Below are 26,755 nucleotides of genomic sequence, written 5' to 3'. Positions count from 1 at the left end.
CCACTACCTGATCTGCGACACCAGGGCCGGCAGGCTGCTCTGCAGAAGCGGCTCCGAGAAGACCAGGTCCTCAAAGAGGTGCTTGTTGTGCAGCTCCCACGTCACCTGGAACTTCTTCAGGTGCTCGCGTTCCTGGAGAGCGACACAGGGGCCGGAGGGCAGGCCGGGTCAGACTGGGGAACTGGCAGAGCGCACGCTCCCCGGCCTCCCACAAGCCCCGCCCCGCGGCGCAGGCCCGGAGCGCCGTCTACGCAGGCCCGCAGCGCCGCGCTCCCGGGGGCGTCTACACAGGCCCGCAGCGCCGTCTACGCAGGCCCGCAGCGCCGCGCTCCCGGGGGCGTCTACACAGGCCCGCAGCGCCGTCTACGCAGGCCCGGAGCGCCGCGCTCCCAGGGGGGTCTACGCAGGCCCGGAGCGCCGTCTACACAGGCCCGCAGCGCCGTCTACGCAGGCCCGGAGCGCCGCGCCCCCAGGGGCGTCTACGCAGGCCCGCAGCGCCGCGCCCCCAGGGGCGTCTACGCAGGCCCGCAGCGCCGCGCCCCTGGGCCTGCAGCCTGCTCCTGACTGACTCAGCAAGACGCACACAGCTGAGGACGTAGGAGAGAGCGCCCGGTGCACAGCCAGTGGCGTCTCTCACAACCGGCCCTTCGAGCGGACCGAGAGCCCTCCCAGTCACACGGCTTAACCGCGAACCCACCCTCTGGCGCCCAGGGACGGTCACGTCGGGCCTGTCCGGAGAAGAGCCTGAGGTGAGTCTGCCAGACCGAGAACTCCGCGCTGGCAACCTCGTGGGGAGGCAGCTCTCCCTCTCCCTGACGAACGTGGCCACCTCATCCGCGACTTCCCACAACCGCTGCACACACTCACCGCCCTTCCGGCCGTCGAGCGAGCGGCCTCTAGAGAGAGCAGGGGCCGGCGCACCCGCTCTGGCTGCGACCACGCGCGCGTGACGCGCATGTCGGCCACAGGCACGCTCGCTGCGGCGCGTCACCTCGCACCTGGGGAGACGGTCCTCCTCTGAGCGACCGACAGCCCCCCAGACTTCAGGGAGCGCGGCACCCCCGTCCCCGCCGGAGCAGCGCCTCACTCCACCCGCCGACCGGCCTGCTCCCGCGCACTGTTTAGCGCAGCCGCGTGGAAGGGCTAACACTGGGGGACGTCGGGGCACGATCTACCTGCGGACACCCAGTGCCCTGTGCCCTCACCAGCAGGGGACGGAGGGGCTGAGAGAGCAAGCGAAGGGGAACCGCGCCCGTTCCTGGACCCACACACACCTGCAGCACGATGCTGAGGGCACGAGGGCCTGCTGCACGCGCGCGCACACGCTCTGCGCACTCTGGAGCCGCACAGAGCCTCGGCAGGGACCCTCGGACCCTCACCTTGTCCGCGCTTCCACTGTCGGTTCTCACTGCGTGTTTTACCAAAACGCTTCACGCCAGCTTCTCATGCCACGCCTCTCACAGCCATTCCCACGCGGGAGAGCTGGGCGGGGCGAAGGCCGGGCCTGAGCCTGAATCAGGCACGCTGTGTGAAGACGTGCTCGTCGTGAGCACAGAGCCACAGATGGCGTGGGAGAGCACACGCACACTTCACAGAGACCGCTCCGCCTAGGCGCTGCGCCAGCTCGGACACAGAGACAATGCCGGTCACAGATCCCAGGGCTCCCAGCGGGCAGGGCAGAGGCCCGCGCCCAGGTTGCAACCCATCCCCATGACAAGAGAGCACAGAGCGAAGGCGGCAGCCGGACGCGCCAGGGTCCCGGAGCCGCGGGCGTGCCTGGCCGCTGCATGTCTTCAGGAAGAGGGGACGGGCCCTGCCCGCTGTCTGAGCGCAGCCCCGAGTCACGCTGGCAGGGACGGGACCAGAGCTCTGGTTTGGGCACGTCAGCTAAAGGTGACCAAAGGTGAGGACTGCTGAAGGAAGACACTGGCATTTTTTGAGATCTGAAATTACACTTCCAGACGAGGCGTGTGAGAGAAAGAGCAGACCCCACACCCATTTCACAGTCTCACCAACCTGGGACAGGCAGGCGTACCGGTGACCAGCACGCCCCGCAGCCCACACAGTGACCCTGGCCTTGGGCCGTGGCGCCCCCTCACACGCCAGGCAGCCTGCCTGGGCCCGGGCGCAGGGCCTGCGGGGGTGCACGGTCACTACGTGGGGGGCAGGGGTGCGGCAGCAGAGACAGCGCGGCTGCACCCAGAGGCCGCAGGAGCGCTCCTGGCCGACCTGGCCCTGGCCCCTCCACCCAAACACTCCCACCTGTCCCTTCCCGCAGAGAGCGTGGGGCTGGGAAGGAGGGCAGGCATGTGTGGTCCCGTCCTAACAGAGCTTGAGAAACAGCTGGCTGGTGAAGACCCTGCTGTCCTTGAGAAGGGAGACTCAGGGTGCCCGCCTGTTACAGCCCGGGGAGGCCTGCCCTGGATGAATGGAGGCACAAGGACACTTCCCAGAGAAGTCACCCTGTGCAGACGCCCTCTACCGCCTGGCGCGGTCCACGTGCTCTGCAGCTCTGGGCCCGCAGAAGGCGCTGCCCCTGGAGAGGCGGGGCAGCGGGCAGAGAGGGGGCAGGCAGGGGACCCTCTTGTGGCCAACCACAAAACCCGAGCTTTCAAGCAGAACTCAGAACTCCGGCAAACAGACACTTGGCGCTGGGCCTGGAAGCCTCTCCACATGTAGAGGCCCTGCTGAAGGGGGCCACAGTGACGGCGGCAGGGCTGGTCTACACCGAGGACAGTGCCGCCTAACTGGGCACTGAAGACCACCGGGCAGCTCTGTGCAGCCCACTCAGTGAACCAGGGATTCCCAAACGGCCAAGGTCTGATGCTCAAAAACCACCTGAAGGCTGAGCGACCCCACAGACGGCGACAGAGCAGAGTCCCCTCGGACTGGTGACAGCTTCAGGCCCACCTGGCAGCCAGCCGCCAAGAAGTGCTTGGGCTCCGGTAGACTGCCTCAAAGAAGGATACCCACAACAGGCTGAGAAGTCTACGGAAACAGTCCTCCCCTTCCCAGGTAAATACCTGTGTGAGGCCCCATTTTCTTGAAAACTTCAACCAAAACAGCCTGACGGGCTGAGCACAAAGGCAGACACAAGAAAGCACGCGCGCTCCATTAAGCCAGGCGCCGCCACGCGCGCTCCTCTCACGGCAGCGCAGCCCTCCGGACGCCCCCCGCAGGAGTGGCGGGCTCTACTGGAGCGAGGCTCGAGGCGCCCCCCCCCCCCCGGGACCCGGAAACCACCTGCAGGGCGGGCTCGTTTCTATCGAGGCCCACCAGCTTCAGGGGCACACAGAGACCCTTACGCTCAGAATCTTCAGAACCACCAGTTTTGAACCTGACTTTATTTGTTTCAAAATACCGTTTTACCACTAAGAAAGCAGCTTCTTTTAATAATAAAATGTGAGCGATGAGGACCACCTCCACAGACTGTTAGTAAACCAAGAAAGCCGGCCGGCAGGTGCGCTGACGCCGGTGAGGCCAGGTCCCAGGAGGCGCATCTCCAGCACCTCCTCCTGTAGCCTCTGCGGCCACGGCCTCTCCAAAGCGGTCAGAGGCCCAGGGAGAGCAGGCCTGTCTGACCCCTTCACCAGGACTGGAAGACGCCCACAGGGGCCGGCATCCCACCTGAGCACGAATCCCTCCTCAGTCCGGCGCTGGGCAGCCCCCACGCCCCACCCCGCCCCAGCACAGCCTCCTTGCGCGCAGCACAGCAGCCCAGCCCCGTGGAGATGTGCCCCCATCAAGAGCTGTTTCCTCCCCTCACACTGTGCCCATGTTGCCCCCTGGGCCCCCACGTCCCCACACGGTGCCCCTGCTTCCGTGCAGCAGCCAAGTCCCGAGGGGCGGGAAAGAGGCGAGCAGCCCCCGTGCCCCACACGTCACCCGAGGAGAGGAAGCAGCCCCCTACACCCCTACACGTCGCCCAAGGAGGGGAAGCAGCCCCCCCACGCCCCTGCACATCACCCGAGGAAGGGAAGCAGCCCCCGCACCCCAAATGTCACCCGAGGAGGGGAAGCAGCCCCCGCGCCCTGCACGTCACCCGAGCAGGGGACGGCTTAACAGGCTGCGGCCCCCGCGGCCGTGGCGCCTCACCAGCGTGCCGAGGAAGCTGCTGATGGTGCGTGCGGCCTGGCACAGGGCGCCGTACTCCTCCAGAAGGAGGGAGATGAACTGGTGGGCCTGCGGCGGGCCCTGCAGGCCGGATGGCGGCTTCACTCTGGACGCAGCCGACAGCTGCCGCAGGAGCCGGACCTTCATCTCCAGCACGTACTCCCGCGCCTGCTGCTCCAGCCGCTGGTACAGCTGGTAGGGGTCCCGCTCGCAGAGCCTGCATGGGAGAGAGGCACACGCACCTGCAGGGCCTGCTCACAGCCGCCCCCGGATGGGCAGGGCGCCCCGAGCTCGTCGGGCAGACAGTGAGACTGGCGCCCGCTAAGCGCCCTGCCCTGCCAACCCGAGGCGGCCCCGTTCAGATGGGCTGTGGGGCGGGGGTCGCTGCACGCAGACGGCCAGCACGGGGCAGAGTGTGCGCAGGGGGGCCGGGCTGGGACGGAGGAGACCCAAGCGCTGGCTTCTGTGCTGCCAGCTGAGGAGCAACGACCCCAGAGGAGCTGCCAGGGCCGGAGGGCGGCCTGTCCCTCTTCCTAGCAGCTCAGTCTCCAGTCCAAACGGGCTGGTACTGTTCCCATCACCAGAGGAATCTTAAGAGACAGAGCCATCTTTTTTCAAATTATCCCACCAAAAAACTAAGTGATGAGATGAAATGTGTCAGCTGAAGATCAGACAACAAATCAGTACATGCCCCCCAATCAGGCCACAACAGCAAGTATCCATTTCACGAATTTCCTTCCTAACGTGGAGACTGTCAGCTTTTACAAACTTGTTCTACAGTAACTGGCAGGACTGTGGTTAGAGAGACCACTGGCGTTCACTGTGCACTTCTGAGGAGCCTCCAGATGGAAACCGGTGACACGGGGACAGCGACCACGGGCTCTGTGCACAGCCCACCCCCAGGAGGGCCATGGGAGCTGGGCACACAAGCGTGAGCCCGAGAGAAAGGCGGCTCCTGGGTTTAGACCACGGCTCCTCTCCCCGCCGGGCACCACGCTGGGCAAAAGAGAGAGAGGCTGTCACGCACGTCACTTGTGCTTCCAGGCAGCTCAGTGGGTAAAGTCTGCCTACAATGCAGGAGACATAAGAGACGCAGGTTCGATCTGCATGTCGGGGAGATCCCGTGGAGAAGGGAATGGCAACCCACTTCAGGATTCTCGCCTGGAAAACTCCATGGACAGAGGAGGCTGACGGGCTACAGCGCATGGGGTCGCAAAGAGCCGGACACGACTGAGCGACTTGAGCCGTTTCACTTTTGGATCACCACACCAAGCCACCTCGGTTGTGAGAGACGAGAGCCAAGTGAAAACAGAGCCCTTCGCCTCATTAAAACCACGGCCAGCTAACAGGAAGAACTGAGCGATTCCCATGGTGGCTAGTCAGCTCAGGTCGATGCGTGAGCTCTTAAGTGTAGGATAACAAGCATAATCTTAACTACCAGCACAGAGACTGCTCTCTCAAACAACGCATTTCATCTCTTAAAGGAGGGTCACAGACGACTCAACACGGGGACAGACCTCACGGGGGCGAGTGCCTCCCCGTGGCTCCCTTTGCCTGGGGGACCTGGACACCCGCTGTATTTCATTTCTTACACATTTAACCATGACCACGTGGTCCTCTGGCAGACAGACTTTGTAAAAGTCCTCTGACTGAGGCAGGAGGACGGACACTCTCTGGAAGCTCTCCCAGCCGCACATCCGACAAACACGGCGGCAGGGCCGCAGGCACAGCGCGACTCCAGGGAGCAGGGTAACACAACGCAAAAGAGGGGAGGGCAAGGAGAGGGGGGAGGCCCCCGGGGCCAGGTCCGATGGTCTGAGACAGTGGCTCTGAAGTCTAATGCGAAGGGCTGCTGCTGCTAAGTCGCTCAGTCGTGTCTGACTCTCTGTGACCCGATGGACTGCAGCCCACCAGGCTCCTCTGCTCGTGGGATTCTCCGGGCACGAATACTGCAGTGGGTTGCTGTTCCCTTCTCCAGGGGCTCTTCCCCACCCAGGGATCGAACCCGTTTCCAGCACTGGCAGGCAGATGCTTTACTGCTGAGCCTCCAGGGAAGCGCGACGGGAAGGACGGGAGGGAGAAAAGAAGCCAGAGGGACGAAAACACTCCAGACAGAGCGAAAAGCAGAAGCCAGCACCGTCTGTGGCGGCACGAGTGCCGGCGTGGCTGGAGTGCGCAGGCGGGGTGTGAGCACAGGGTGTGAGCTCGGGCTGGGGGAGCCAGGGTGGGGTGCTGGGCGCCGAGGGCCACGGGGGCGGCAGGGGAGGTCACCGCCAGCTGCACGAGCCCTAGGAACGGGCCCTGCAGACACCCTTCCTGGCGTTTCAAACAACAACAAAGTGTCCTCTAGACACGGAGAGCACAAGAAGCAGGACGCACAGCACACATGAAAACATGACACACGGGCCTCGCTCAGGGGCCGGGGCTTCTGCGTCTCCACGGCGCGAGCCTTCAGCAGGGTGCGGCCGCCCCCAGCCCTCAGCCGCGGGCAGAGCGCCTTCTCAGCATCCGCCACAACGCCCTGCCGGCGCTGCCACCTGCCGAGCGCTTAGGCCTCTTCCTAAGCGTCCGCGGCCGTGAGCTTATGGGTCTGGCATGCAGGTTATACAGATTTTCCTAACACTCACCAGGAAACCTAACTGCTAAATGCGGCATCTACTGCCTAGAGCCGTCTCAGGGGCAACAAACCACTAGCTAGTCCCTACGGCCCCCGGCCAGCCACCGCTCCTACCTGCAGAATACACAGCGAGCAGGAGGTTACAGAGCCTCAGAGACTGCAAGCAAAACAGGAGGAAAAGACCAAAGCGAGACTCACTTAGTTCACCGCTCCTATTTGGAACGCCTCTGAAGAGAGGAAACGACGGCAGGAACCGTAGTGGTGATGGCGCCTCAGTCGCTGTGATGGGTCGGCTCTGACCCTTGGTGGCCCCGTGGCCTGTAGCTCACCAGGCTCCTCTGCCCGTGGCAAGACTTCCCAGGCCAGAGTACTCGAGTGGCTGCCGTTTCCTCCTCCAGGGGACGTTCCCCACCCAGAGATCAGGCCTGTGTCTCCTGCCCTGGCAGGGGGATTCTGTAGCAGCTGAGTCGGGCCCTCCCTGGCGGCTCAGCCGGTCAAGAATCCGCCTGCAGTGCAGCAGACCTGGGTTCAGTCCCCGGGTGGGGAAGGTCCCCTGGAGAAGGGAACGGCTGCCCACTCCAGGATTCTGGCCTGGAGGATTCCGTCAACTGTATGCTCCACGGGCGCGCAGAGTCAGACACGACTGAGTGACGGTCGCTTCCCTTCACTGGGCAGTGTACAAGCCACGCAAGAATAAACCCTGCCCTGTCACTGTGCCCGAGGCCCCAGCCACACCCCAAGCCCCTCCCCGTGAGAAACAGCCCAACGAAGAGGCCAGCAGCTGGCTCCCCAGGCACCGCCGGGACCCCACAGAGCCCAGAGCCCTCACCTCGTCAGGGGTGTGATCGCCTCTCCTCCACGAGGCAGGAAAGCAGCAGGGCCCGAGAAACGCCCCCCACCACCCCGGGGCCAGCCAGGGCCCCAACGGAGCGCTGCTGCCGACCTTGACACCGACCAACAGCAGGAACACGTCTGTTCTCCGTCAGCCCGCAGGCACCCAGCGTCCAGCAGCATCGGAACCGGAGCCTGGACCCGGCCCGTTTGCCGCCGCTGCGCACCTGAGGCCGCCCCCCAGAGGGCCCACTGAGCACCGGGGGCTGGGGGCCGGGCCCGGGCGAGGCGTACCTGTCCACCAGCTCCTTCAGCCCCGCCCTGCCCGGCGCCAGGGGCTGGTCCTGGTCGTCCGCGAGCGGGGTGCCCGCCTGCCGGTAGACGCAGCGGACGGCGTGGCGCACCTCCGACCAGTAGCTCTGCAGCTGCTGGGGCTCCCGCTCCGCCTCCGCCGAGAGCTCCCTGGGGACACGGCGCCGGAGCAGTCAGGGGCCGAGGGGGCCGGCCGCCCGGGGCAGCCCCCGCGCCCCCGCCCACTCTCCTCCCTGTCCTCCGGCGGCGGCAGCCCCCCCAGCCCCCGTGTGTGGGGGGCCCGGGACCCGAGCCCCTCGCTGACCCGGGGAGCCCCCGCCCTCCCAGCAGCCCTCAGGGCGGGGGAGCAGGGGGAGCCCGGGCGGTACCTGCGCTCGTTGCAGGCCTCGCAGGCGCAAGCGGGGTCCGCGGGGGTGGCCACGGGCATCGGCTGAGCGCCTAGGGCGAGCCGCCCACCACTGCCAGCCTCCGTCTGCGAGCTGAGCGGGGTGTGGAGAAGGAAGTCTTGACCCTGCTTCAGAGAGAGCGGAACAGACGCGTCATGTTAACTGTTCATGGCCCAATTAGCCACTAACTGTTCAGGAAAACACCTTTTAGAAAAAATGTTAAAATCTGCACGTTAAAAAGAAAACATTTCAACTGACAATGCGTAGGAAACTTTCTCTCTTGACATTCAAGAATTTCGCCCGGGGCCGAATTACTTCTTTAACCTTCTAAAAGTCACATCATAACCACGCGAGGACAGTCGTTTAAAAAGAGCAGCTCCCAAACCAAGGCTCTCTGACAACCGAAAGGGGTCGGATGGGGAGACAGGTGGGAGGAGAGTAAGAGCGAGGGGCCTATGTATGCCGACGGCTGAGTCAAGTTGATGCAGGGCAGAAACCAACACGATACTGGAAAGCTATTATCCTTCCATCAAAAAGAAAAAGAGAGAGCAGTTCCACCCCAGCGCCCTGACTGCCACCACTATCCCGGGGGACACCGCCCCCAAGTGACGCCCCCATGCTCAGCGGACCCCCGGCGGCCACTCTCTTGAGTCTGTCCCACAGAACCAAGTGGGAAGCAGGCTCAGAACTGGACCCCCAGCCTGGCCAGCACGGAGAGCACAGCCCCGGGCCCGCTGCACAGACCCCCACCCACACCTCCTTCTGCCTCAGAACACGGTCCTGGGGCCCACGCAGCTGCCACTCTGTCCCTCAGGATGGGGCCTGGACTCTGGTCTAAGGACTGTGGGCCCCCACGTGTGGCAAGAAGGTGCATGCACGCTCTTCCCCAGGGCCAGTCGGCCGGCGGCCAGCTCCACCCAGCACCCCGGCCATAAGCAGGGTCCCCATGGGAGGGGCTGCGGACCAGAGGACTGCGTCGTCCCGCCCCCACCCCTGCGGGCTGAGTGGAGTGTCCAGACAAGCCCCACTGGCGGCAGAGCTGGGGAGACCCAGTGCAAGCAAATGTCCCATGCATGGGGGCGGGAGCAAGGAGCCACCCCCGAGCTGAGGCAGGGCCTGACGTCATGAAGGAATCCCCGAGAAAGCTCCTGCTGCGTGAGAGACCCTGGGAGGACTCTGGAGGCAGAGTGGGGACGGGGCGCCACAGTCCCCAGCAGGCAGGCCAGTGCGGCATCTCAGCTCAGCCCAGGGAAACCACAACCTCCAACGAGCAAGAGCCTCTGCCACAGGCCCGTGAGGATGCCGGGGCCCCCGAGAGCCACAGCGAGACCGCGAGCATCAGGGGCAGAGGGGGCAACCAGGACCCGGGACAGGCAGCCCTGCCCCCCACCCCGACCTGAAGGCCTGAGCCAGATGAGACACCGGGATACCTGAAGACAAGACCATCCTGCCCTGAAGACGCCCGGAGAGGCGATGGTCTGACCGGCAGGGCCGGGCAGGCAGCTGCAGCGGGTGGGCGGCCGTGCTGGGGGTGGCAGCTGTGCCTGCACGCACACCCATGACCACTGCGGGGCCCGCCGGCTGAGGTCCCCACTGCCCCCCAGGCCTCGGTGCTGTGGTGCCACAACCACGCTCACACACTGGGGACCCGTCCTCCAAGCCGCAACAGGTGGTGTTTAAGACTCGCGGGAGGTCGTGAGGATCCCCTGCAGAGAGCCCCCACCGCCACCCGCGTGTGCGAACACTCTGCAGTCCTCCTGGCCTCCAAGGGTTCCCGGACAAAGGTCTGCTTCCAGTGACTGCGCCAGTCCCTGAACACAGAGCGTGACCCACCGAGCCTGTGAGGCGGTGACAGAGGAATCCCATCAGCCACGCCTCAGCAAGGATGCCCACTGTGGGGGGCGGGTGTTGAACCAGCTCTCTGCTGCAAACCCGATGCTCTCCGCCCAGCGACCACGGCCCCTCTGCCGTGCCCCGCTCCTGGGCCCGGCGAGCCCGCCAGCTGCAGCCCCCAGCGGCCCCGCCCCCGGCGTGCCCTGGACCCACCGCCCACCCGCAGGGCTGCCCCTGCGCACCAGGTGGCACCCTCGCAGCGCCCTCTCGGGCCTGTGCACCGGCCTCCTGTCGCCGGCCCCTCACTCCTCGCGTTCCAGTGAGCCTGTCCACACCAGCAGAGCGCTGCCGGCCCTGACCCCCCGGTCGTGACAAACTGCGACCCGTCTTCCCCACAACAAGCTCTGTCCCACGAGGGCGGGCCCCTTTCTGACCTGCCAGCCACTGCTCGGGAGCAGCAGGGCCTCAGCCAGGCGCCGGGGCAGGCTCGGGCGAGATCCAGGAGGAACGTTTCCCACTGACAAAGGAGGAGCGAGCTCCCCGCGCTCAGCCGCCGCCGCACCTCTCAGACAGGCTACCTTCAGTCACTAGGCTCTGCCCAAGGCCCACGCGGTTTTAAAGACCCCGCACCTCAACCACATACGATGCACAACGTCCACAACCAGCAACAGAGTCACGAGGCAGGAAAACGCGACCCGTGACCAGGAGGCTCTGAACCGCTGGATCACTTTTCACCTGGGCCGCTTGGTTTCTTGCTGAGTTGCAGCGAGTCCCTGATGCATTCTGGGTATTGCCCTGATCAGATATGTGGTTTGTCCTTCCATTCTGCAGATCTTTTCACTTTCTTGGTGGTCTTTTGCTATGCAGAAGCTCTTTAACTTTATGTGGCCCCAGCTGTTTATTTTTCATTTTGTTGCTTGTGATTTAGATGGCAAATCCAAAAACTCACTTCTGAGACCGCATCAAGGAGGTTTATTTCCTAGGAGTTTCAGACTTTCGGATGTTCCACTGAAGTCTACGGCCCATTCTGAGTTGATGTTTCCGAGTGGTTAGGACATGGGCCAAGTATCATTCTTTCTCATGTGAATATAAAATTGTACCAGAACAATGTATATTGAAAAGACTGTCTTTTGTCCACAGTTCAGCAAAATTACTGATGAATGAGTCACAGAACAGAATGCACTAAATCGTACGTGAACGGTAGCAGGTGAAGAGCGAATTAACGACGCCAGCGCGAAGGGAAACCACAGCCGCCCAGAGAGCACGAGGCTCTCGCAAACGAAGGCGACACACACACGCCACTCTCACGCGGGTCAAGAGAGGTGACGACAAGCTACGAGGACACCCATCACACACATACAGGCATTTTTAAAGGGCTTAAGAAAATAAGGGAATGGTAAACATGAGAGGGCCGTGGCTATCTCAGAAGGGGAGGGAAAGAGAGATGCGCAGGGCGGTGCACGACGGTCTGATTTCTAGTGCTGGCCGGGGCTCACTATCCCCTACAACAGGCACACTATATGCACGTTCACACGTAGATCAAACATTACACAGCAACAAAAAGGATGTGAAGGAAAGGCAAACCCTCACCGACTACCAGCTCTCCCCTCCACTGCTTCACGTCCCTTCCGAGGCCCCCTCAGCCTCACCGTCCCTCCCGGGTCCACCCTCTCCTCCCCGCACAGTGAAGCGCCTGAAGCATCAGCCCCCTCACTCCGTTTTAAACCTGACTTATTTCTGGCTACGCTGGGTCTTCTCTAGTTTGGGGAGAGGCTACCTTCTTTGCGGTGCACGGGCCTCCCATTGCAGGGCTTCTCTTGCTGGGAGCGCTGGCTCGGCAGCTGTGGCGCTCAGGCGCAGGTGCTCTGTGGCGTCTGTGACATCCCCAGACCGCATCCCAGGACTGAGCCTGTGCCCCTGCACGGGCGGGCAGGCAGGCTCTCAGCCACCCGCCCCTCGCCGTGCGGGCTCAGCTTCCCTGCCGCTGAGTGACTGCTCAGGGCTCAGCCCGGCCTCTGCCGCTGCCGCCGCTCCACTGACACAGGCCTGGCCAAGGTCTCTGCTGGGGGCGGCCTTCTCACGGCAGGGCTCCTCTGCTTGCAGAGCCCGGGCTCCAGGGCACGCGGGCTCCAGGAACCGAGGCTCCCAGGCTCTGGACACAGGCTCAGCGGTTGCGGGCCACAGGCTTAGCTGCTCCAGGGCATGTGGGCTCTTCCCCAATGAGGGACTGAACCTGTCTCTCCTGCACTTGAAGGCAGATTCTCTACCACTGAGCCACCAGGGAAGCCCCTGAAACTGCAAATCTTGAAAATAAAACCGGGGATTCCACTTGACAGAAGTGAAGTTATGACCTACAGTCAGATGGGTGGAAGGGTCTAGCAATGTCCAGTCAGCAAGTTAAAAGAGACATCGGTTATGTCTATGCCAATAAAGGAAAAGGAAGAAAAAAAAATCACTGAAATAGCAGAAATAAAAGTCAAGTAACTGAGTAGATTTTTTTTTAAGCTGCAAAGGCATAATACAAACAAACATGGAACATTTGTAAGTGGCGAAAGAGTCCGTGCTTATGGGATCAGAAAACTCAATACTAGAAAGAAATGAATTCTCCTCCCAACTTACAGTCAGCGGCACCCCAGTCAGATCTCAACAGGGTGTCTCTCCCGTGTGTGTGTGTGTGTGTGTGTGTGTGTGCTGGCAGTGGTCTGTGTGTGCATGTGCGGAAGCAACAAGATGGTCCCAATTACACGGAACGGAAAGAACCAAGAATGACCAAGGCAGATTTGGTGAGCGCAAGGTGAGAGGCCGCTCTCTCTGCACACACTCTGCCACGGCCATCGCAAAACCCACAGCGCAGCGCGCTCCGGGGCCGCCGCGCTCGTCGGCAGCAGGCACTGAGCTGAACGGTCAGCGCCACTTCCGGGTGCCCGTGATGCTGCCGAGGCAGTGACTGCGCTGACCCTAACCCTTGAGCACGTCTTCTGAACGTCCAAAGCGACGAGACAGGAGTCTGCATGGAGCACTCCTGCAATGCGCTGAAGAACACAGCTGCACACCGAGTGAGCCCCACTGTCCCGGAAACCTCAATCTGCCTGGACAGAGGCCTGACAGACCCATCTGCATATTCAGACTTGGATGCTGTCAGACATTTTCTCAAAAATGAATGAAATAAGCCTGTCTCTTCAAGGAAAACAGCTGATGCTACTTGCAGCCAGTCACAAAACTGGAACTTTCCAGCAAAAAAAAGTTTGGAAAACATGTGTCCATTACTGAGGGCTTGAAAGCGCATCCACATTTGGACACCTTTCTGAAGGTATCAGTGGCAGTAACAAATGTGACTCGTAAAAAACAAACAAACAAACCTGGATGCTGAAATTTCCTGGGTAGCACATCACTGTGCAAATGACCAGCACGTGGTGCTGCACACTCACGTGTGGGCAGGAGATTCCTTCAGAGTGCTGCAGCTAACCAAGAGAAACTGCTACCTGTCACAGGTGGGTGTGGCACCAGAGAAAATCCAGAGTTATCTGAAAACGTGATCGCTACAACTTCAATCAAACCACCTAACATACAAGCAGACAGAAGAGGCCAGCTGTCTTCTACCATCCAAATGTGAACAAGATCTAAAAATAGTACTGCTCTATTATTTTGTTTTGGAAATAGTTTTCATCAAAAAAATACGCTTTCAATCTTAACCCTGAGCTGTCTTTAGTCGCTCAGTCGTGTCCGACTCTGAGACCCCAGGCCTGTAGCCCACCTGGCTCCTCTGTCCACGGGGTTCCCCAGGCAAGAATACTGGAGTGGGTTGCCATGCCCTCCTCCAGGGGAGCTTCCCAACCCAGGGATCGAACCCCGGACTCCCACATTGCAGGCAGAGTCTTTACCTCCTGCGCCGCCAGGGAAGCCCAAGATTACCAGAGAGTGAAGCCTAACCCTCCTCCAGGAGGCCTTCCCAACCCAGGGATCGAACTGGGCTTCCCCCATCGCAGGTGGATTCTGTGCCAGCTGAGCTGACCCTGTGACTCAGCAATCCCTTTGCTACGTGTATATACAACAGGATGTGCAAACCTGTGGTCAGTCGGCACAGCAAAATCTGGAAACCAAACACAAGGCAGTATCAGCTCACACAGGCGGACAGTACATAACTACCCAAGCTGGCCACAGGGCCCACAGCCACGCCTGACAACGGAACCATCAGACACAGGCGGACAGTATATAACCGCCCAGGCTGACCACACGGCCCACAGCTGCGCCTGACAACGGAACCATCAGCCCAGGCGGACAGTATATAACCACCCAGGCTGACCACACGGCCCACAGCCGCGCCTGACAATGGAACCATCAGCCCAGGCGGACAGTATATAACCGCCCAGGCTGACCACACGGCCCACAGCTGTGCCTGACTCAGTGAAACTATGAGCCACGCCGTGTGGGGCCACCCGAGACAGATGGGTCACGGTGGAGAGCTCTGACAAAATATGGTCCCCTGGAGAAGGGAATGCCAAACCACTTCAGTATTCTTGCCTTGAGAACCTCATGAACAGTATGAAAAGGCAACAAGATGCGACGCTGAAAGAGGAACTCCCCAGGTTGGCTAGATGCCCGATGTGCTGCTGGAGATCAGTGGAGAAACAGCGACAGAAGAGTGGAGACACGGAGTCAAAGTGAGAACAGCAGCCAGCTGCGGGTGTGACTGCTGACGGAAGCCGCACAGGAGCCTGGAATGTCAGGTCCACGAATCCAGGCAAATCGGAAGTGGTCTAACAGGAGATGGCAAGAGTGAACGTCAACAGCTTAGGAATCAGTGAACAAAAATGGACTGGAATGGGCAAATTTACTCCAAATGACCACTGTATCTACTACTGTGGGCAAGATTCCCTTAGAAGAAATGGAGTAGCCCTCATAGTCAACAAGAGAGTCCGAAATGCAGTACTTGGGTGCAATCTCAAAAATGACAGAATGATCTTGGTTCGTTTCCAAGGCAAACCATTCAGTATCAGTAATCCAAGTCTATGTTCCAATCACTAATGCCAAAGAAGCTGAACAGTTCTGTGAAGACCTATAAGACCTTTGAGAACTAACAACAAAAAAAGATGTCCTTTTCATCACAGGGGACTGGGATGCAAAAGCAGGAAGTCAGGAGATACGTGGGGTAACAGGCAAGTCTGGCCCTGGAGTACAGAATGAAGCAGGGCAAAGGCTAACAGAGTTTTGCCAAGAGAACACACTGGTCATAGCAAACACCCTCTTCCAACAACACAAGAGACAACTTACAGACATCACCAGATGGTCAATACCAAAATCAGATTGATTATATTCTTTGCAGTCAAAGATGGAGAAGCTCTACACAGTCAACAAAAACAAGACCAGGAGCTGACTGTGGCTCAGATCATGAACTTCTTACTGTAAAATTCCAAATTTAAACTGAAGAAAGTAGGGAAAACCACTACCTAAATCAAATCCCTTATGATTATACAGTGAAAGCGACAAATAGATTCAAGGGATTAGATCTGATAGAGTGCCTGAAGAACTATGGACGGAAGTTTGTAACACTGTACAGGAGACAGGGAGCAAGACCATCACCAAGAAAAAGAAACGCCAAAAGGCAAAATGGTTGTCTGAGGAGGCCCTACAAATAGTTGTGAAAAGAAGAGACGCGAAAGGCAAAGGAGAAAAGGAAAGAAATATTCACTTGAATGTAGAATTCCAAAGAACAGCAAGGAGAGATAAGAAAGTCTTCCTAAGTGAACAATGCAAAGAAACAGGGGAAAATAAAAGAATGGGAAAAACCAGAGATCCCTTCAAGAAAATCAGAGTTACCAGAGGAACATTTCATGCAGAAATGGGCACAATAAAGGACAGAAACAGTATGGACCTAACAAGCAGAAGAGCTTAAGAAGAGGTGGCAAGAATACAGAGAAGAACTATACAAAAAAATCTTAATGACCCAGATACTCATGATGGTGTGATCACTCACCCAGAGCCAGACGTATTGGAAGGCAAATCAAGTGCATCTTAGGAAGCTTCACTATGAACAAAGCTAGTGGAGGTGATGGAATTCCAGTTGAGCTGTTTCAAATCCTGAAAGATGATGCTGTGAAAGTGCTGCACTCAGTATGCCAGCAAATTTGGAAAACTCAGCAGTGGCCACTGGACTGGAAAAGGTCAGCTTTCATTCCAATCCCAAAGAAAGGCAATGCCAAAGAATGCTCAAACTACCGCACAATTGCACTCATCTCACACGCTAGTAAAGTCATGCTCAAAATTCTCCAAGCCAGGCTTCAGCAATACGTGAACCGTGAACTTTCCGATGTTCAAGCTGGTTTTAGAAAAGGCAGAGGAACCAGAGATCAAATTGCCAACATCTGCTGGATCATGGAAAAAGCAAGAGAATTCCAGAAAAATATTTATTTCTGCTTTATTGACTATGCCAAAGCCTTTGACTGTGTTGATCACAATAAACTGTGGAAAATTCTTCAAGCGATGGGAATACCAGACCACCTGACCTGCCTCTTGAGAAACCTATATGCAAGTCAAGAAGCAACAGTTAGAACTGGACATGGAACAACAGACTGGTTCCAAACAGGAAAAGGTGTACGTCAAGGCTGTATACTGTCACCCTGCTTATTTTTAATTTATGTGCAGAGTATATCATGAGAAACGCTGGGCTGGATGAAGCACAAGCTAGAATCAAGGTTGCCGGGAGAAATATCAATAACCTCAGATAATGCTAATGACACCACCCTTATGGCCAAAAGTATACAGGAACTAAAGAGCCTCTTGATGTAGGTGAAAGAGGAGAGTGAAAAAGCTGGCATAACACAACATTCAGAAAACTAAGATGATGGCAGCCAGTCCCATCACTTCATGGCAAACAGATGGGGAAACAGTGAAATACTGACAAACTACTTTCTTGAGCTCCAAAATCACTGTAGACAGTGACTGCAGCCATGAGATTGATTAAAAGACACTTACTCCTTGGAAGAAAAGCTATGACAAGTCTAGACAGTGCATTAAAAAACAGAGACATTACTTTCCTGAGAAAGGTCCATCTAGTCAAAGCTATGGTATCCCCAGCAGTCAAGTATGGATGTGAGAGCTAAACTGTAAAGAAGGCTGAGCACCGAAGAGCTGATGCTTTTCAACTGGGGTGTTGGAGAAGACTCTTGAGTCCCTTGCACTGCAAGGAGATCAAACCAGTCCATCCTAAAGGAGATCAGTCCTGCATATTCATTGGAAGGACTGATGCTGACGCTGAAGCTCCAGTACTTTGGCCACCTGATGGGAAGAGCTGACTCACTGGAAAAGGTCCTGATGCTGGGAAGGATTGAAGGCGGGAGGAGAAGGGGTCAACAGAGGATGAGTTGGTCGGATGACATCACTGACTCAGTGGACGTGAGTCTGAGTGAGCTCCGGCAGAGGGTGCAGGACAGGGAGTCCGGGCGTGCTGCCGGCCACGGTCACTAACAGCAGGACACTGAGCCCCTGAACAGCAACAGCAACGAAACGGAGACTAAGGCGGATGGATCCCAAACATGACGCTGAGCGAGAGGCCGGACGCAAAGCAACACGCACCGCGTGACCCCTCTCTGTAGAGTTCAGAACTCCAGAAGAACAGGACAGCCCTGCAGAGGGACGGGGGTGAGGGCATGCAGCTCAGGAAGAGGAGCAGGAGGTGCTGGGGGAGGGGGAGGGGAGCGGATTAAGGGCGAGGCCTGACCGGGGGCCTCGCTGCAGCAGAAATCAACCCAGAGAGATCGCGGTCACTGGAGGCGACAAGGATTCATTCCGCCATGAGGAAACAGCTGCCCAGGACTTCCCCGGCGGTCCTGCAGCTAAGACTCTGTGATCCCAGCGTAGAGGGCCTGGGTTTGACCCCTGATCAGGGAACTAGAAGATCCCACAGGCTGCAACTGAAAGATCCAGCATGCCGCAACTAAGACTTGGCTCAGCCAAAGAAATAAATATTTTTTTAAAAAAGGAAATAGCTTCTCAAATGCACATCAAAACCACAACGAGATTAACACCTCTCACCTGTCAGAATGTCTGTCATCGAAAAGACCACGATTAACAACCACTGGTGAGGATGCGGGAAAAGAGAACCCTGCACCCTGCTGGTGGGAAGGCAAACTGGGGCAGCCCCTGCGCGAGGCAACGAGGAGCTTCCCCAGGAAACGAGCAACAGAGCTGACACACAACCTGGCAACTCCACTCCCAGGCAGACATCTGGAGAAAATGAAGACACTAGTGTGAAAAGACACACGCACACCAGCGTTCACAGCAGCACCGTTTACAGCAGCCGGGACATGGAAGCCACCTAAACGGCCATCGACGGATGAACGGACAGAGGTAGTGTACACATACACGTGTGCACAATCGAACACTGCTCAGCCGCCAGAAAAGGAGAAATTCACAGTCACAGCCACATGGATGGACTTGAAGGGCATTATGCGAAGAGAGAAAGCCAGAGAAAGCCAGGTACTGTATGGCGTGGCTTACACACGTGGAGTCTGAACCGTGGAGCGAAAGTGAGCATACCCAGACAGAGAAGCAGACTCTCAGCGCAGAGTCAGCTCGCGGGCATCAGCAGGCAAAGGGAGGCGGGAGCAGCAGGGAGGGGCTGCGGTCGGGAGACGCAGACCACCGCGTACACATGAGATAAGCAAGGAATACGTGAGGATAGACTGTGCAGGGCAGGGGAACAGAGCCAGTATTTTATACCAACTATTGTTCAGTCACTAAGCTGTGTCTGACTCTTTGGGACCCCATGGACTGCAGCACGTCAAGCCCTTCCGTCCTCCACTATCTCCCAGAGCTTGCTCAAACTCATCTCTATTGAGTCGGGGAAGCTATTGAACCATCTCATCCTCTGCCACCTCCTTCTTCTCTTGCCTTCAATCTTTCCCAGCATCAGAATCTTTTCCAGTGAGTCAGCTCTTCATATCAGGTGGCCAAAGTATTGGAGCTTCAGCTTCAGCATCAGTCCTTCCAATGAATGCTCAGGGTTGATTTCCTTTAGGATGGACTGCTTGGATCTCCTTGCTGTCCAAGAAAACTTTCAAGAGTCTTCTCCAGCACCACATTTCAAAAGCATCAATTCTTCGGCACTCAGCCTTACTGACTATAAATGGAACATAACCTTTAAAAATTGTGAATCACTGCTGTACACCTGAAACTTACTGTGTATCAACTTTATCTCAATAAAAAATATGAAATCGCTTCTCAAGAGACCAAATGAGATGCACTGCTATGCTGACTCAAGAAGTGACTAGAAGACCACTTACAAGACACAGCCTGAAGCAGCTGAGAGTACCGGGTTGCGGGAAGGGGAGGAGGGAGGGAGAGCACTCGTGCGCCCCGACAGTGAACAAGGGGCCCTGAGGAGAGAGGGAGAGGCCGTCACACCAGCGGGCAACGGCTGGGCTTCATCAGCAGCCTGCGTCCATCCAGCAGAGCCCTAAAACCTGGAGGGCAAAACTGGAAAACTTTTGAGAAAAAAGGGCACACACTCACGGGAGGACATGCCCACCACCTAACTCAGAGACTGAGAGCAGGCACACACAAAGCCAAGAAAGCGCGCGACTAACACGGGCGAGCAAGCGCGGGCGGAGTCCTCTACCCGAAGGCTGAGGAGACAGCTTCAAGCACACGTGCAACACTCAGAAAAACCTAGCCACGTGTTACGAGACTGAGGCGATGGGTCATGACGGAGAGTTCTAACAAAACGTGAGCCCCTGGAGGAGGGAATGGCAAACCGTCCCAGTATACTTGCCACGAGAACCTCATGAGCTGCGTAAGAGGACAAAAAGATATGAGACACTGGAAGGTGAGTCCCCCGGGTCGGAAGGTGTCCGATATGCTACTGGGGAGAGCGGAGGAGAGCTACTAGCAGCCCAGCAAGAGTGAGCTGGGCCAGAGCGGAAAGGACGCTCAGCTGTGGACGCGCCTGGTGGCGAGAGCGGGTCTGATGCTGCCAACAGTGCTGCCCAGGAACCTGGCGTGTTGGGCCCGTGAGCCAAGATCAGTCGGACGCGGCCAAGCAGGAGATGGCAAGAATAAACATCAACATCTTAGGAATCCAGAATGGATGGGAACGGGCAAATTTAATTCAGATGACCATTATATCTACTACTGTGGCAAGAATCCCACAGAAGAAAGGGAGAAGCCCTCAAAGTCAACAAGAGTCCAAAATGCAGCACTTGGGTGCAACCTCAAAAGTGACAGAATGATCTCAGTTCATTTTCAAGGCAAGCTATTCAACATGTAAGCCAAGTCTATGCCCTCACCCTTTCATACTGTGACTGACTCACTCGAAAAGACCCTGATGCTGGAAAGGATTGAAGGCAGGAGGAGAAGGGGACGGCAGAGGACGAGATGTCTGGATGGCATCACCAACTCGGACGTGAGTCTGAGCAGGCTCCGGGAGTTGATGATGGACAGGGAAGCACGGTGTGCCGCGGTCCATGGGGTCGCAGAGAGTCAGACATGACCGAGCGCCTGAACTGACGCCCCTACCACTGATGGCAAAGAAGCTGAAGGTGAACACTTCTATGAAGACACAGAAGACCTGCTAGAACTAACAGCAAAAGAAGGTATGTCCTACTCATCACTGGGGACTGGAATGCAAAAGTAGGAAGTCAAGAGATACCTCAAGTAACTGGCAAGTTTGGCCTTGGAGAACAAAAAAAAGCAGGGCAAAGGCTAACTGAATTCTGCCAAGAGAACGCACTGGTCACAGCAAATACCTTTTTTCAACAACACAAGAGACAACTTTACACATGGACATCACCAAATGGTCAATACCAAAATCAAACTGATTACGTTCTTTGTAGCCAAAGATGGAGAAGCTGTATACAGTCAGCAAAAACAAGACCTGGAGCTGACTGTGGCTCAGATCATCAGCTTCTCACAGCAAAATTCAGACTAAAACTAAACAGAGCAGGGAAAACCACTAGACCAGCCAGGTACAACTTAAATCAAATCCCTGTGAATATGCAAGGGGGGCAATGAATAGATTCAAGGGATTGGATCCTGTTAATAGTGTTCCTGAAGAACTATGGACGGAGATCTGTAATACTGCACAGCAAGGCAAGCAAGCAAAGCCATCCAAAGAGAAGGGAGAACCAGAAGGCACAGTGGGTCCCTGAGGAGGCCCTGCAAACAGCTGTAAGAAGGAGAGAAGTGGAAAGTGAGAGAGAAGGAGGAAGGCGCACCCCATTGTGCGCAGAGCTCCAAAGAGCAGCACAGAGAGGCGAAAAGGCCTTCTTCAGCGAGCACTGCAAAAAGCTGGAAGGAAGCAACAAAAGCAGGAAGCCCGAGACTCCGCAGGAAAAAGGGAAAGGGGACATTTGGCCAAGGGTGGCACAATAAAGGACAGAGACGGCAGAGGCCTGCAGACGCTGGGGAGGCCAGCAAGAGATGGGACGAACACACGGAACTGCACAGAACAGATGCTGATGACCTGGATCACTGCGCCTGTGCGGCCGGCCAGCCAGAGCCAGACATTCCGGAAAGCGAAGCCAAGCGGGCCTTAGGAAGTACTGCTGGTGGTGATGCCAGCGGAGGTGGCGGGATTCCAGTAGAGTTACTCAAAACCTGGGAAGGGTGATGCCATCGAGGTGCTGCATTCAATATGTAAGCAAATCTGGAAGACCCAGCAGCGGCCACGGGACCGGAGAAGGCCAGTCCTCATCCCAGTTCCCAAGAGGGGCAGCACTAAAGAATGCGCTCACCACTGGGCAGTCGCATTCATCTCCCATGCTAGGACGGTCGTGCTTAAAAGTCTGCATGCTAGGCCTTAGCATTGTGCAAACCAAGAACTTTCATATGTCCAAGCTCGTTTTAGAAAGGGAAGAGGAACCAGAGAACAAATTGCCAACATTCCCCGGATCATAGAGAAAGCAAGGGAATTCCAGAAAAAATCTACCTGTTTCACTGACTATGCTAAAGTGTTTGACTGTGTGGATCGAAACAATCCATGGAAAGCTCTTAAAGAGATGGGGATGCCAGGCGTCTTGCCTGTCTCCTGAGAGACGTGCGTGCGGGCCGAGAAGCAGCAGTTAGAGCCCTGTGTGAAACGGCCGGTTCAAGACTGAGAAAAGATTGCGACAGGGCTGCCTGCTGCCATCCCGCCTAACCTGCACGCGGAGCACATCACAAGAAACGCCGGGTGGATGAGCTACAAGCTGGAATCAAGACAGGCGGGAGAAACACCGACAACCTCAGAGAGGTGGAAGACGCCACTCTGGTGGAGAAAGTGAAGAGGGACTCAAGAGCCCCTTGATGAGGGTGAAGAGCAAGACAGCGGCTTAAAACTCAAGGTGAAAGAAGCTGCAACCATGGCTCCCGGCCCCACTGTTTCACGGCAAATAGAAGGGGAAACTGCGGGAGCTGTGCAGAGGTCCTTCTCCTGAGCTCAGAATCCCTGCGGACAGTGACGGCAGCCATGAAGCCAGAAGGCGACTGCTTCCTGGCAGGAACACCGTCACACGCCTAGACAGCGTGTCAGGAGGCAAGAGACGTTACCCTGCGGGCAAAAGTCGGTCTAGTCAAGGCCGTGGTCTTCCCAGAGGTCACGTACGGCTGTGAGAGCTGGACCATGAAGAAGGCAGACGCCAAAGGACTGACGCCTCTGAGCTGTGGTGCTGGAGAAGATGCCTGAGAGTCCCCTGGACAGCAAGGAGGCCCAGCCAGTCAATCTTACGGGAAGTCAACCCTGAATCCTTGTTGGAAGGACTGATGCTGAAGCTCCAGTATCTTGGTCATCTGATGTGAACAGCCAACTCATTGGAAAAGCCCCTCATGCTGGGAAAGACTGAGGGCAGAAGGTTGGACGGCATCCCCAGTGCAACGGACATGAACCACGGCAGACCTCGGGAGATGCGAGGGACAGCAAGGCCTGGCACGCGGCAGTCTTTGGGGGTGGCACAGAGTTGAGCATGGATGGGCGACCGGACAACCACCAGCACATATTAGTGTATCTGACTGACGAGGAACCACTCTAAGACACGCCACGAGGCTCAACAGTAACAGCAGTAAGTTAAAAGTCAGTACGATTGCAAGTAATCCACGAGATAGGTTTGGATACCTACAAATACTTCTAAAAGCAATTCATTGTTGAAAACAGAAATAACCACGATTGGACAACACTTAAAGTTGAGCCCACACTACTAGCAGTTCAAACTATGGAGCAGCAAGCAGGTTTCCAGCACACGTGACGGCAGAACCGTAAACACCGATGGGGAAGAAGCCCACGCAGAAAGGCAGGGGAGCAGCCACCGAGAAAGACCCGCCAGCCCTGCGGGCGCCTCGGCGGGGCTGCTGCTGGGCAGGCCAGGCCGCCCGTGTGTGCGTGCTGTGCCCATCCTCCTGTGCAGGCGCAGGCAGGCAGAGCGGGCAGGTGCCCCCCGGCCTCCGGGTGAGACGGGCACAGGAGGGCCGCGTCCCTAAAGCAACTGGCACGCAGCTCCAGCTCCCCGCCCTCGGAAGAGGCCTGGAAGATGGGGAGGCCCCACACTGTCGTGGCCCTGCCTTACCGTGGCGTCTGTGCCCTACTCCCTAGAACAAGGAACCGGGGGAGCCAGGCCCACGACTGACGGTGTCTATCTGCAACGCGGGACCCAGCGGCACCTGCCATCACCACCTCCAGCACCCTGAGCAGAGCAGGGCCCCTGGGGAGGAGCAGAGCGGAGCACGCCTGCCAGCAGCGGAGTCTCCGTGAGGGCGGAGAGGACGCTGGGGGCACGGAGGGGCCGGGAGCGGCTGGCACCCAGACACCGCCCCCCGCACACACAGCAGCAGTCCCGAATGGAGCGGAGTGGAAGACATGGGTTTCTAGAGATTTTCAAGCTCCTCTTTGGAGGCACGACTGACAGGCTTCCAGCGAGACTGGCTAAAAAAAGGAAAGAAAAAGCACAAATGTGAGGAGCAGGGTGCTGTACCCACAGGCACGGCAGCAGCTGCAGCAGACCCCCGCACACAGACCGACACCTCTTCACCGCAGCCCACTTGAACAGGGGCTGCCCCGGGGGCTCAGGCGGTAAAGAAGCCACCTGCGCTGCGGGAGACCCGGGTGCGACCCCTGGTCTGGGAAGATCCCCCAGAGAAGGAAACGGTAACCCGCCCCAGAATTCTTCTCCGGAGAATCCCGTGGACGGAGGAGCCTGGCGGGCTACAGTCCACAGGGTCACAGAGAGTCAGGCACGACGGAGTGACTACACACACATACACGACTTGAAAACAAACGGAAAACATCTTATCTGTTCAAGAAACTGAAGCAAAAGTTCAAAATGCACCCCCCAGCCCTGCCCCGCTGTGGAGAAGGCAGGAGGCTGTGACCCAGGGGCGGTGGTGGGGGGAGTGAGGTTGGAGGCGGATGAGCCTGGGCTGGAGGAGGAAAGGACGACAACCACAGGCCACCTGGGCCCCGGGGGGCATACCCAGGAGGTGGGCTCCTCAGCCGCAGGGAGACCGTGGAGTGTTAGTGGGGCCTGGGCAGTCCCGGGCCCAGCGGGGTGGCCAGGGCAGCACTCCAGGCCGGGCCCCTCCCATCAGGCAGGACCCAGCGGGCCGGTGGGCAGCGGGGAGCAGGCCCAGGCGGAGGGGCTGGGGCCGGGGGAGGGCTGGGGAGGGCGGAGACTCCTGGGACAGACACACTCAGGCCCGTGACCGGAGAGCTGGGATCCAGGTGGACATCTGAAACCGAGGCTTCTCGGTGTCCGCGCGGGACACGGTCTCGGCACCAGGCTCTGAGCGAGGCCTGTAGGGCGGGAAGGCACGGAGCGGGGAGGCCGGGCATGGCCTCTGGAGACGGAGTGCGTTCAGCACTGGGTCCGTGGGCCTCGCTCAGCACGTCCCTGACCAAGGGGACACTGGCACGGCCCCCACGCCCGAGGCCTAGGCCCGCCCGACAGTGCCAGGCCCAGGGGCGTTGGCCGAGGGGGCAGCACAGAGGCCCAGCTGCACTCACAGCGAGTGCCCGAGGCCAAGGGTGGCCAGCCTTCTCCTCTACCAAGCGCAGGCCTTCCCTGCTGGGGCTCCAGCCCAGACCCTCAGACGCCCCACCTCAGGGCAGGGTCGGCAGGCAGGCACACCTGGCCCCAGACACAGGGCGGGGGAGGGAGAAGGGGCCGCGGAAGAGGCCCGGGGTGTCGGGAGAGCCCCAGCCCGGCCCGCACCAGCGTGGGGCAGCGCCCAAGACGCGGGGCCGTGCCAGCTCCAGGGCCAGCCTCGCCCAACACCTCTGCAGGCGCGGCCCGGCACTGCCCCCACAGGAGAAGGACCACCCCCGCCACCACCGCACACATCGCCACTACACACACACACCCCCGCCACCACCGCACACATCGCCACTACACACACACACCCCCGCCACCACCGCACACATCGCCACTACATACACCACCACCGACAAGGCAACGTCAGAGCATGCTCACACTACCGCACAACTGCACTCATCTCACACGCTAGGAAAGTCATGCTCAAAATTCTCCAAGCCAGGCTTCAGCAATACGTGAACCATGAACTCCCTGATGTTCAAGCTGGTTTTAGAAAAGGCAGAGAAACCAGAGATCAAATTGCCAACATCCGCTGGATCATGGAAAAAGCAAGAGAGTTCCAGAAAAACATCTATTTCTGCTTTATTGACTATGCCAAAGCCTTTGACTGTGTGGATCACAATAAACTGTGGAAAATTCTGAAAGAGATGGCAATACCAGACCACCTGACCTGCCTCTTGAGAAATCTGTATGCGGGTCAGGAAGCAACAGTTAGAACTGGACATGGAACAACAGACTGGCTCCAAATAGGAAAAGGAGTGCATCACGGCTGTATATTGTCACCCTGCTTATCTAACTTCTATGCAGAGTACATCATGAGAAACGCTGGACTGGAAGAAGCACAAGCTGGAATCAAGATTGCCGGGAGAAATATCAATAACCTCAGATATGCAGATGACACCACCCTTATGTCAGAAAGTGAAGAGGAACTCAAAAGCCTCTTGATGAAACTGAAAGAGGAGAGTGAAAAAGTTGGCTTAAAGCTCAACATTCAGAAAACGAAGATCATGGCATCTGGTCCCATCACTTCATTGGAAATAGATGGGGAAACAGTGGAAACAGTGTCAGACTTTATTTTTTAGGGCTCCAAAATCACTGCAGATGGTGACTGCAGCCATGAAATTAAAAGACGCTTACTCCTTAGAAGAAAAGTTATGACCAACCTAGATGGTATATTCAAAAGCAGAGACATTACTTTGCCGACTAAGGTCCGTCTAGTCAAGGCTATGGTTTTTCCTGTGGCCATGTATGGATGTGAGAGTTGGACTGTGGAGAAGGCTGAGCGCCAAAGAATTGATGCTTTTGAACTGTGGTGTTGGAGAAGACTCTGAAGAGTCCCTTGGACTGCAAGGAGATCCAACCAGTCCATTCTGAAGGAGATCAACCCGGGGATTTCTTTGGAAGGACTGATGCTAAAGATGAAACTCCAGTACTCGGACCACCTCATGCGAAGAGTTGACTCATTGGAAAAGACGCTGATGCTGGGAGGGATTGGGGGCAGGAGGAGAAGGGGATGACCGAGGATGAGATGGGTGGATGGCATCAGTGATTCGATGGGCGTGAATCTGAGTGAACTCTGGGAGATGGTGATGGACAGGGAGGCCTGGCAT

General features: G+C 57.7%; 1 protein-coding gene across 3 annotated transcripts in view; it reads right to left on the bottom strand.

The window, feature by feature from the left end:
- The window catches only part of FAM193A (family with sequence similarity 193 member A), a 151,223-nt gene that overhangs the window by 53,790 nt on the left and 70,678 nt on the right, over positions 1–26,755 (bottom strand). The window contains exons 3-6 of one of the 3 annotated variants that reach the window (XM_018049834.1): positions 8,242–8,387; positions 7,856–8,023; positions 4,096–4,330; positions 8–132 (exon numbers count right to left, since the gene is read on the bottom strand). In XM_018049834.1, the coding sequence (XP_017905323.1) occupies positions 8–132; positions 4,096–4,330; positions 7,856–8,023; positions 8,242–8,387 (674 nt within the window). Of the gene's footprint in view, positions 1–7; positions 133–4,095; positions 4,331–6,928; positions 7,274–7,855; positions 8,024–8,241; positions 8,388–26,755 lie in introns of those variants that run through there. The other 2 variants (XM_018049835.1, XM_018049836.1) reach the window with 2 other exon arrangements.

This window comes from Capra hircus, chromosome 6 (genome assembly GCF_001704415.2).
Source record: "Capra hircus breed San Clemente chromosome 6, ASM170441v1, whole genome shotgun sequence".
Taxonomy (NCBI): Eukaryota; Metazoa; Chordata; class Mammalia; order Artiodactyla; family Bovidae; genus Capra; species Capra hircus.
The sequence above is the reverse complement of the archived record's forward strand: the minus strand, read 5'-3'. Positions and strand labels throughout refer to the sequence as shown.